The sequence below is a fragment of the Oncorhynchus mykiss genome, chromosome 16 (assembly GCF_057628025.1).
Source record: "Oncorhynchus mykiss isolate SJ-2025 chromosome 16, ASM5762802v1, whole genome shotgun sequence".
NCBI classification, from domain to species: Eukaryota; Metazoa; Chordata; class Actinopteri; order Salmoniformes; family Salmonidae; genus Oncorhynchus; species Oncorhynchus mykiss.
Window position 1 is genome coordinate 10,100,401 of NC_143037.1, and position 11,678 is coordinate 10,112,078.

Here is an 11,678-nt window from a genome sequence, read left to right on the forward strand (position 1 = left end):
CGTCTCTTTCTCCCCCCCAGGTGGGTTGTTTTGACCCGTACAGTGACGACCCTCGCCTGGGCGTTCAGAAGATCCACCTGTGTAAATACAGTGGTTACCTGACTGTAGCTGGCACTGCTGGACAGGTGAGTTGACCAGGGGAAAACCAACCACTACTCCCTCTGGTGGCCAGTTAGTCAAAGCGCAGCGGCGTTTATATTTGGGCATTACTGCTGCTGTTTTCTTCATTTCCAACATTCTTTGGCACTAGGTCTTCGTTCCCCACGCCAATCTTTTCCTGGGGCTATTTGGCTCACGGACAGTCACACATTCAGTGAACGCCCCATTTTCCTGACCCAGTCTGCATGGCTCTCCTATAATGTAATATGATAAGTGATGAAACTGGTCTCCCGTCCTTTATAGAGCACTGGATCATCAGTCTTCTCTATGATCTGTCATTAACAGAACAGAACAGGGCGCTGACGGTCTGACCTCTCCCCTCCGTAGATCCTGGTGTTAGAGCTGAACGATGAGGCAGCAGAACAGACGGTCGAGGCCACGGTAGCTGACCTGCTACAGGGACAGGAGGGCTTCCGCTGGAAGGTAAAACCAACGTTGCGTTATAAAAAATCTGCGTAAACACTGCAATGCAATTTTATTTTATTTAATTGGATTTCAGTGAGACAATGAGTGATCAATACATTGTATAACGTTTCGGGTAACGTTCTATATCGTTTTTTGTAACCATCTTGACCCTATCAGGGCCACACGCGTCTGGAGGTGAGGGAGGAGCCGGTGACGTTCCCCCCAGGATTCCAGCCCTTTGCCCTGGTCCAGTGTCAGCCTCCTGCTGTTGTCACCGCCCTCACCCTGCACTCTGAGTGGAAACTAGTGACCTTTGGGACCAGCCACGGCTTCGGACTCTACGACTACCAGCAGAAAAGCAACGTCCTCGTCAGGTACGAGTGTGTTTCTGCAACTTTCTGCCTGTATGACTTCAATATAACGGCAGGTGGCAGAGATGGGATATAGACGACTGTGTGTGAACCCTCTCCTGTAGGTGTACTCTGAACCCCAGTGACCAGCTGGCTATGGAAGGTCCTCTGTCCAGAGTAAAGAGCATTAAGAAGTCTCTCCGCCAGTCCTTCAGGAGGATCAGACGCAGCCGAGTGTCTTTACGCAAACACCACGTCAACAGCGCTGCTAAGGTAAACAACAACAAAATAATATTTTTTTGTTATAAAAAAAAACATGACTGCATGAATCCTTATTGAACAAAGTTCCTAAAGATCAGTTGTTGAAGTCCAGGAAGTGTCTCAAACAAGCTCCTCTCTCTCGCTCTCCCTCTCTCTGTGTATGTCTAGGTGCAGGAGGCCAATGCTCGTCTGGAGGCTGAGCTAGCAGAGATGGAGTTGGCTCCTGTTCAGAGAAAGATAGAGGCTCGATCCTCAGACGACTCCTTCACTGGCCTCGTTCGCACACTGTACTTCGCTGACACCTTCCTCTCAGACAGTAAGAGACACACACACACACACACAGACCTTGGGTTATTTAATGTTTGTGATGTCTCATATTGCTCATTCCTCTCTCCTCCTAAAGGCTCCCATCACACGCCCTCTCTCTGGGCAGGGACCAATGGGGGCTCGGTATTCGCCTACCAGCTCCGCCTACCGCCTGTGGAACGCAGATCAGAGGACCCCGTCTCCGCCCACCCTGGTGAGAGCATGCATTTTTCTCCTCGCCATCTCTCTCCCTCGTGCCTCCGTCGACCCTCTCCCTCGTGCCTGTCGACCCTCTCCTCTCGTCCATCTCTCTCCCTCGTGCCTGTCGACCCTCTCCTCTATCCCATCTCTCTCCCTCGTGCCTCTGTCGACCCTCTCCTCTCGTCCATCTCTCTCCCATCTCTCTCTCTCGTGCCTCTGTCGACCCTCTCCTCTCGTCCACCTCTCTCTCTCGTGCCTCTGTCGACCCTCTCCTCTCGTCCACCTCTCTCTCTCGTGCCTCTGTCGACCCTCTCCTCTCGTCCATCTCTCTCTCTCGTGCCTCTGTCGACCCTCTCCTCTCGTCCATCTCTCTCAGCTAAGGAGATCCAGCTGATGCACCGTGCTCCAGTAGTGGGCATCGTGGTGTTGGATGGCCACGGTTCCCCTCTGCCTGAGCCCCTGGAGGTGGCCCACGACCTGGCCCGCTCAGCTGACATGCAGGGCTGCCACCAGCTACTGGTCATATCCGAGGAACAGTTTAAGGTGAGAACACACACACATCTTACCCACTCACACTCATCTGATGGGGAGACTTTACTTGGCCACAGGTTGATGAGGAAACTTGGAATGTTTTGTCTTCCAAGACTTTAAAATGAATATGTAATGTTTGTCTGTTTCCAGGTGTTCACCCTGCCCAAGGTGAGCGCTAAGATGAAGTTAAAGCTCACCGCCATCGATGGTTCGCGCGTGCGCAGGGTGGGCGTGGCCTGGTTCGGCAGCAGCCGCTCGGAGGACTATGGTGAGAGTGGCCTCACCGTCCTGACCAATCAGGGAGACCTCCACGTGGTGTCGTTGCCGGGGGTGAAATTGCAGGTCCAGTACCCCTGTATCCGCAGAGAGGACGTCAGCGGCATCGCTTCCTGTGTCTTCACCAAACACGGACAGGGTAAGACGAGAGAGAGAGAGACCACCACACATTTGACCTCTCACAAGCGTTTTCCATTTCATGTGTTCAGCTTCTTTCTCCTCTCCAGGTTTCTACCTGATCTCTCCGTCTGAGTTTGAGCGTTTCTCTCTGTCCGCTCGCTGTGTGGTGGAGCCCAGGTCTCTAGTGGAGGTGCCCTCCCAGACACCTGGCACCACCCTGCCTCGGGCGCAGCCTGACGGGCCGTCTCTGGCGCACAGGTACACTCCCACTGCGTCTCTTTAGTGGTACTCACTATCGTCTTTGGAAGCAGTGTTTTCTGACTGACTTTTTGACTCGACTAATCTCACGTTTTACTGAACTGTGTTTTTTGTCATTCCAGAAATTCCACGCGGGACACCGATGACGTGGGTAAGATGTAAAAATATATAAAAACTACAGTATAATGTTAGCTGTAGTTATGTCACTAGTACTACCTCGTGCATGTGTCTGTGCCTAACAGTAGGAAGGTTTCCGTTAGGCTGTCAGCCTGTCTGCTTGTTCTGTGTGTTGATCAGCTTGCTGCATGTGTGTTTTAAGATGACATTTTGTACACACACACACACTGGTTGTCGATCATGCTGCGTGTCTTGATGTGCTGACTGCTTCCTGCCGTGCTGTTTGTTTACAGAGAGCTCTGCTAGACGTGTGATGGAGCATGCTTTGCTGAATGACGAGAGTGAGTAGCCTGCAGAACATAACCGTAACCAACAGCAATGTTTTAGGATGTGATCGCTGCGGGGGATTGAACCAGCAACTTTCATGTTTGCTACTGCCATGATCTCACCAGCTGAACCGCGTTAAAGTGTCTACTTTAACTGTCAGCTCTGCCTGTTACATAGCAACCCACGACCACCCAACTGCATGTTTCATCATAGCCAACTTAACTCATGGCAACTGTCAATCATCATTGTGTGTCTGTGGTCTGACCTGTTTGTTCCTTACAGCTGTGCTTCAGGAGATCCAGAAATCTCTAGAAGGATACCAGCCGTGAGTATTTGTCCCTAAAGCCAAGTGTTCATGACAAACCGTTACATTTTACACAGTTTTACAACACCTTCTCATTCCAGGGTTTTTCTTTGTTTTTACTATTTTCTACATTGTAGAATAATAGTGAAGACATCAAAACTATGAAATAACACATATGGAATCATGTTGTAACCAAAAAAGTGCTAAACAAATCAAAATGTATTTTATATTCTTCAAGGTAGCCACCGTTTGCCTCTGACAGCTTTGTAGGTGTGTCCAAACTTTTGACTGGTACTATACATTTGAGTCATTTAGCAGATGCTCTTATCCAGAGCAATTTACAGGAGCAATTAGGATTTAAGTGCCTTTCTCAAGGGCGCAGACAGATTTTTCACCAAGTCAGCTCAGAGATTCGAACCAGCGACCTTTAGGTTACTGGCCCAATGCTCTAAAGTGCTAGGCTAGCTGCTCCTTCCAATGTGTTTTGTTGGTACTCATTTTTGTTTGCTACAGGACGTTCCTGGAGAACAACGTGAAGAGTGCTCTCGCTGGAGGGAAGGTGCTGACCAATGGAGGTGAGTTTGGTATGATCAGTAAAGAACCGGGTTCAAATATTATAATTTGTTGTGCTCGTGTTACAGACCACTGTCAGTCCTCTATTACGGGACTAGTCAAGGTCCTCTATTACGGGACTAGTCAGGGTCCTCTAATACGGGACTAGTCAGGGTCCTCTAATACGGGACTAGTCAAGGTCCTCTAATACGGGACTAGTCAAGGTCCTCTAATACGGGACTAGTCAAGGTCCTCTAATACGGGACTAGTCAGGGTCCTCTAATACGGGACTAGTCAAGGTCCTCTAATACGGGACTAGTCAGGGTCCTCTAATACGGGACTAGTCAAGGTCCTCTAATACGGGACTAGTCAGGGTCCTCTAATACGGGACTAGTCAGGGTCCTCTAATACGGGACTAGTCAGGGTCCTCTAATACGGGACTAGTCAGGGTCCTCTAATACGGGACTAGTCAGGGTCCTCTAATACGGGACTAGTCAGGGTCCTCTAATACGGGACTAGTCAGGGTCCTCTAATACGGGACTAGTCAGGGTCCTCTAATACGGGACTAGTCAGGGTCCTCTAATACGGGACTAGTCAAGGTCCTCTAATACGGGACTAGTCAGGGTCCTCTAATACGGGACTAGTCAAGGTCCTCTAATACGGGACTAGTCAAGGTCCTCTAATACGGGACTAGTCAAGGTCCTCTAATACGGGACTAGTCAAGGTCCTCTAATACGGGACTAGTCAAGGTCCTCTAATACGGGACTAGTCAAGGTCCTCTATTACGGGACTAGTCAGGGTCCTCTAATACGGGACTAGTCAGGGTCCCATCCCCACACTCAGTTTGTGTGTTTGACATTTCTATTGATCAATATGGGACTAGTCAGGGTCCTCTATTACGGGACTAGTCAAGGTCCTCTAATACGGGACTAGTCAGGGTCCTCTAATACGGGACTAGTCAGGGTCCTCTAATACGGGACTAGTCAAGGTCCTCTAATACGGGACTAGTCAGGGTCCTCTAATACGGGACTAGTCAGGGTCCTCTAATACGGGACTAGTCAGGGTCCTCTAATACGGGACTAGTCAGGGTCCTCTAATACGGGACTAGTCAGGGTCCTCTAATACGGGACTAGTCAGGGTCCTCTAATACGGGACTAGTCAGGGTCCTCTAATACGGGACTAGTCAGGGTCCTCTAATACGGGACTAGTCAGGGTCCTCTAATACGGGACTAGTCAGGGTCCTCTAATACGGGACTAGTCAAGGTCCTCTAATACGGGACTAGTCAGGGTCCTCTAATACGGGACTAGTCAGGGTCCTCTAATACGGGACTAGTCAAGGTCCTCTAATACGGGACTAGTCAGGGTCCTCTATTACGGGACAAGGCCAGGTCCTCTAATGGGGGACTAGTCAAGGTCCTTTAATGGGGGACTAGTCAGGGTCCTCTATTACGGGACTAGTCAGGGTCCTCTATTACGGGACTAGTCAGGGTCCTCTAATACGGGACAAGGCCAGGTCCTCTATTACGGGACTAGTCAGGGTCCTCTATTACGGGACTAGTCAGGGTCCTCTAATACGGGACTAGTCAGGGTCCCATCCCCACACTCAGTTTGTGTGTTTGACATTTCTATTGATCAATATGGGACTAGTCAGGGTCCTCTAATACGGGACTAGTCAAGGTCCTCTAATACGGGACTAGTCAGGGTCCTCTAATACGGGACTAGTCAGGGTCCTCTAATACGGGACTAGTCAAGGTCCTCTAATACGGGACTAGTCAAGGTCCTCTATTACGGGACTAGTCAAGGTCCTCTAATACGGGACTAGTCAGGGTCCTCTATTACGGGACTAGTCAGGGTCCTCTAATACGGGACTAGTCAGGGTCCCATCCCCACACTCAGTTTGTGTGTTTGACATTTCTATTGATCAATATGGGACTAGTCAGGGTCCTCTAATACGGGACTAGTCAAGGTCCTCTAATACGGGACTAGTCAGGGTCCTCTAATACGGGACTAGTCAGGGTCCTCTAATACGGGACTAGTCAGGGTCCTCTATTACGGGACTAGTCAAGGTCCTCTATTACGGGACTAGTCAAGGTCCTCTATTACGGGACTAGTCAAGGTCCTCTATTACGGGACTAGTCAAGGTCCTCTATTACGGGACTAGTCAAGGTCCTCTAATACGGGACTAGTCAAGGTCCTCTATTACGGGACTAGTCAAGGTCCTCTAATACGGGACTAGTCAAGGTCCTCTAATACGGGACTAGGCCAGGTCCTCTAATGGGGGACTAGGCCAGGTCCTCTAATGGGGGACTAGGCCAGGTCCTCTAATGGGGGACTAGGCCAGGTCCTCTAATGGGGGACTAGGCCAGGTCCTCTAATGGGGGACTAGGCCAGGTCCTCTAATGGGGGACTAGGCCAGGTCCTCTAATGGGGGACTAGGCCAGGTCCTCTAATGGGGGACTAGGCCAGGTCCTCTAATGGGGGACTAGGCCAGGTCCTCTAATGGGGGACTAGGCCAGGTCCTCTAATGGGGGACTAGGCCAGGTCCTCTAATGGGGGACTAGGCCAGGTCCTCTAATGGGGGACTAGGCCAGGTCCTCTAATGGGGGACTAGGCCAGGTCCTCTAATGGGGGACTAGGCCAGGTCCTCTAATGGGGGACTAGGCCAGGTCCTCTAATGGGGGACTAGGCCAGGTCCTCTAATGGGGGACTAGGCCAGGTCCTCTAATGGGGGACTAGGCCAGGTCCTCTGCACTACTTTAGTGAGCATTTTGAATTTATATTTTATAGTGACCTCACTGTGAACCTGGCCCCGCGGCCTCAGACCCACTAGGATGACAGTCCATTTAAATGAATGTAGCCAGCCTACAGTGGGAAGGAGTTTATGAAAACGTAATCTCTCATTGACAGACACTACCTAAACATAACGAAGCATCTGACCAAATTACGCAAGCTTTTAGTTCTGGGTTAACCGAGATGAATGAAAATGTGCCCAGACAGAGATCACATGAAGCTGCAATACTTGTCCCAGTCTGCAGAAAGGAAGACCATCTAATCACATCACACCTAGAACTATACCGAACAAAAATATCAACGCAACATGCAACAGTTAAGGTTTTACTGAGGTACAGTTCATATAAGGAAATCAGTCAATTGAAATAAATTTAATTAGAACCTAATCTATGGATTTCACATGACTGGGCAGGGGCACAGCTATAGGTGGACCTTGGTGGGCCCAGCTAATCAGAATGAGTTTTTCCCCACAAACGGCCTTTATTGTTTACAGAAATACTCCTCAGTTTCATCAGCTGTCTGGGTGGTTGGTCTCAGATGATCCCGCAGGGTAGGAACCCAGATGTGGAGGTCCTTGGCTGGTGTGGTTCCACGTGGTTATGAGGCCGGTTGGACGTACTGCTAAATTCTCTAAAGTGATTTTGAGGCTGCTCAGGGTAGAGAAATGAACATTCAATTATCTGGCAACATTTCTGATGTACATTCCTGCAGTCAGCATGCCAATTGCACGTTCCCTCAAGAAATTTGTGGCATTGTTGTGTGACAACTGCACATTTTAGAGTGGCTTTTTATTGTCTGTCACAAGGTGCACCTGTGTAATGGTCATGCTGTTTAATCAGCATCTTGATATGCCACACTTGTCAGGTGGATGGATTATCTTGGCAAAGGAGAAATGCTGACTAACAGGGATGTAAACAAATTTGTGCACAGAATTTTAATGACAGGCTTATTTTGCATATGGAACAATTCTGGGATATTTTATTTCAGCTCATGAAACATGGGACCAACACTTTATAAATTGCGTTTATATTTCAGTATATTTCCAAATACCTAGGTTTATATTTCAGTATATTTCCAAATACCTAGGTTTATATTTCAGTATATTTCCAAATACCTAGGTTTATATTTCAGTATATTTCCAAATACCTAGGTTTATATTTCAGTATATTTCCAAATACCTAGGTTTATATTTCAGTATATTTCCAAATACCTAGGTTTATATTTCAGTATATTTCCAAATACCTAGGTTTATATTTCAGTATATTTCCAAATACCTAGGTTTATATTTCAGTATATTTCCAAATACCTAGGTTTATATTTCAGTATATTTCCAAATACCTAGGTTTATATTTCAGTATATTTCCAAATACCTAGGTTTATATTTCAGTATATTTCCAAATACCTAGGTTTATATTTCAGTATATTTCCAAATACCTAGGTTTATATTTCAGTATATTTCCAAATACCTAGGTTTATATTTCAGTATATTTCCAAATACCTAGGTTTATATTTCAGTATATTTCCAAATACCTAGGTTTATATTTCAGTATATTTCCAAATACCTAGGTTTATATTTCAGTATATTTCCAAATACCTAGGTTAAGTGCATGGGAGTCGATGTATTTGAGTTTTTTTTCCAAATATTTTCCAAGTGTATTTCCAAAGGCACAAAAATATTCAGCCACTGAATGCCTACTTTGAATGTAACATATATTTGTACCCTGGTCTGAAACGGTATGATGAGTATCACAATGGTGATGATGATGATGATTGCTATGACGATAGCATTGAGGCTGTTCATTTGTTTTGCTCATCTCTTGTTCTCTCTCTCTCTCTTTCAGACTGAGCCAGTCCTTCCTGGTCATGAGACATCATGGAGTCTGCCTAGCAAACTACGCCAACACTACTAATACTACCACTACTGAACCATGACCCCTAGCCCCCAGAGACTGAAACCTCACCCTCTAACCCAAAAAGACTGACTCACTGTCCGTGTCCCAAATTGCACTCTATTCCCCAAGTAGTGCACTGCTTTTTACCAAGCCCATATAGGGCGAGTGGTGTAGTGTATGAGGACTAGGGTGTGATTTGAGCCCATATATAGAGCGATGGAGAGGGGGTCCACCGGCTGTGCCTAGAGACCAACCACTGTACTGTAATACCCCCCTACACTTGGTACCTCTACACCTGCAACACAGTGGTCATATGGTCATTCCGCTGACGCGCTTGTCCAAAGCCAATCACAGTTCGCACACCTTCACACACAAGCCATAATTGCATTTAACACACCCTACTCACTCACCCACCCACTCCCTCCTCACCCCGACCCCAGTCACGGCCTTCCGACCTTCAGCCTTTCACCATTTGAACCCAAGCTGACCTGTGGAACTCTGTTTCGTCCAATCCCAACCCTGCCTTGGCACATCCTCGCTTGCCTTCGTCTCCTATAGAGAGACACGGTCGGAGACGGGGAGATATGAGGAGGAGGAATGGACTTGTTTTTATTCATATTTTAATTGTGATTTAATTTGACCTGTGATTTTAGTATTTTTGTTTTGATTCGACCTAAAATCTAGATGGGGGGGGGGGGGTGAACTGTACAAGAAAACAACAGGAATGTTTAAAAAGTGACCTGTTTGACATGGTAGTTTGTTGCTAATGCTGACAAGACGTTGTTTGGGGCGAGAGAGAGCAACACTGAGTGTCTGTGGAATCGGAACAGTTAATTTTGAACCAGACCTAACCCTAGAACATCAGCCTGGTAGCCATGTCCACAAAGCCTCTGAGTAGGAGTGATGATCTAGGATCGGTTTAGGTTTCTAAGATTTATAATAAGATTATATGGCCGGATCCTAGATCAGCATTCCTTGTGTATACGGGCCCTGTTCCTGCTTTAGCCAACCTCAGAAACTGATCTGACTACCAGACTAGTCGTGCAAGACCACTGTGCCGTAAATGTCTCCCCAAGCATCTTTTTGCTAACTGACCTCCCTCCTTGCCTCCCCCACCGTCCGTCCGCTCGTTAAGGTGTAATAACCAGTTCTAAGTTATAACCTGTCGTAGGTACTTGTCCACTACCGTGTAGCACACAATGTCTAGGGGAACAACTTTCTATGGGGGTTTTACATTTTTATCATGTTAAACGTTTTTTTGTTTTGAACAGCGCATTGAATAATGTAATTTAGGAATGTAATTTTAAGATATTGTAGTTAAATGTTTAATATATATATATATATATATATGTACTATATGATGATTCTAGGCCTGCAGTTGGACCTGTTTTGTTAATGGGGGTTGGCTGCTATAGTCGGATCTTACAAGGAAATATTTTGGTACTGTTTCTCCGAAATGCTGGGTATTTTAGCATTTTTATGGTCTCTAGAATATATTTTTGTAGTGAATGGTTGAGTATGAGAACCCTAATTTTTGGATTGCTAACTTTCACACTACATAATGTCCTGCTGGAAAATGAATACAAGTTGGGGTTTTTTCACAAGAGTTCATGTCTGTTCCTTTCTATGAAGTTGGACTTTATTGACTGCTTGATTGAACATTAGGATTGCTGATTCAAGCCTTGCTCTGACTCTCCCCTCAATCGGCACATTCACAACCAGGTACGATCATCTGATGGCCATGGCCTGAGGGTATACCCTGAGCCTGTTGAGTTTGGTGCTGGCCGGTGACGTGGATAAAGCAGGGATCGGTTGTCATACAAGCACAGCCAAGAGTTTTAATGATCAACTATTGAGCAGCACTAATTGGCTGGTCCACCATCGCTTTGCTGAAACTGAACATCTATAAGGCTGCACTCAAAGATCAGACCGTTCACTCTCTAATGGTGGTGAAAGGGAGAATGTGTTTATTGTTGGCTCAAACATGACAGAAAGCACCTTGGCCCCTATGAACTATAACGCTCTGCCAGAATGTGCTGTTTTGAGCATATTTGTTTACCCATGTAGCCAATCAAATGTCCTTTCATATTGTTGAAACCGTTACCTGGTCCATAAGTAAAACATTTTCACTTGCGTGTTTTGTAGATGAAATATAATGCTCTTCAACTGAAAAACAAGTTAAATGAATTTACTGTGAAGAGGGGGAGGAAAATGAAGCAAGAAATAGAGCTTAGCCTGTGCATTCCAGAGCACAGATGATATCTCTTTCCAAGAGAAGGCACTGCTCTTTCATTCTATCCGTCTCTCATCACCACACCTGCTCTCACCGTTCCACTCCCTCATTGACCAGCGACACGTGAATACCTATTTAGATCCATCTACAGCTAGTGTTACTTCAAGCTGAGATCAAACATAACCACGTAGGGGGTTTATTTTTTTGCAATGTCCTAAATGATTAAATTGTTTAACATCAACCGAATAACCTGAAATTATTTTTGTCTTTGGTAGTTAATCGTAGCAAGTCTTACGTTGTGTGGTAATACACTTCACTACACAGTACAGAAACTATGATGGCACTTGTGATCCTGTAGCTAATGGGTTCAGTAGTTAAACTTGATCTAACCTATGGCCTGTGTCAAGTGGTGATCAGGGTGTAAAACGTCAAGCTCTGTCCTAATGTTGACTGACTCTTTGACAAGCTCGTTACATGACCTGGTGCACTTGTCTAAGTTATCTAAACATTTTATGTAGTAAAGCCATTTTGTGGGTTAACTCGTTCAGATTGGCTGGGCCTGGCTCCCCACTCAGTTTGACAACGAGCGTCCCTGA

At 46.5% G+C, this 11,678-nt stretch overlaps 1 protein-coding gene across 4 annotated transcripts in view; it reads left to right on the forward strand.

Moving 5' to 3' along the window:
* Positions 1–10,455, forward strand: part of llgl2 (LLGL scribble cell polarity complex component 2) — a 34,311-nt gene extending 23,856 nt beyond the window's left edge. For 2 of the 4 annotated variants that reach the window (XM_021564701.3, XM_021564702.3), the window contains exons 14-27: positions 21–125; positions 487–582; positions 742–938; positions 1,040–1,187; positions 1,344–1,491; positions 1,579–1,695; positions 2,059–2,225; positions 2,364–2,628; positions 2,717–2,867; positions 2,990–3,018; positions 3,278–3,325; positions 3,594–3,636; positions 4,129–4,190; positions 8,799–10,455. In XM_021564701.3, the coding sequence (XP_021420376.2) occupies positions 21–125; positions 487–582; positions 742–938; positions 1,040–1,187; positions 1,344–1,491; positions 1,579–1,695; positions 2,059–2,225; positions 2,364–2,628; positions 2,717–2,867; positions 2,990–3,018; positions 3,278–3,325; positions 3,594–3,636; positions 4,129–4,190; positions 8,799–8,803 (1,581 nt within the window). In that variant the 3' untranslated portion in view covers positions 8,804–10,455. The remainder of the gene's footprint in view (positions 1–20; positions 126–486; positions 583–741; positions 939–1,039; positions 1,188–1,343; positions 1,492–1,578; positions 1,696–2,058; positions 2,226–2,363; positions 2,629–2,716; positions 2,868–2,989; positions 3,019–3,277; positions 3,326–3,593; positions 3,637–4,128; positions 4,191–8,798) is intronic. The other 2 variants (XM_021564704.3, XM_090201861.1) reach the window with 1 other exon arrangement.
* Positions 10,456–11,678: the final 1,223 nt, after the last annotated feature.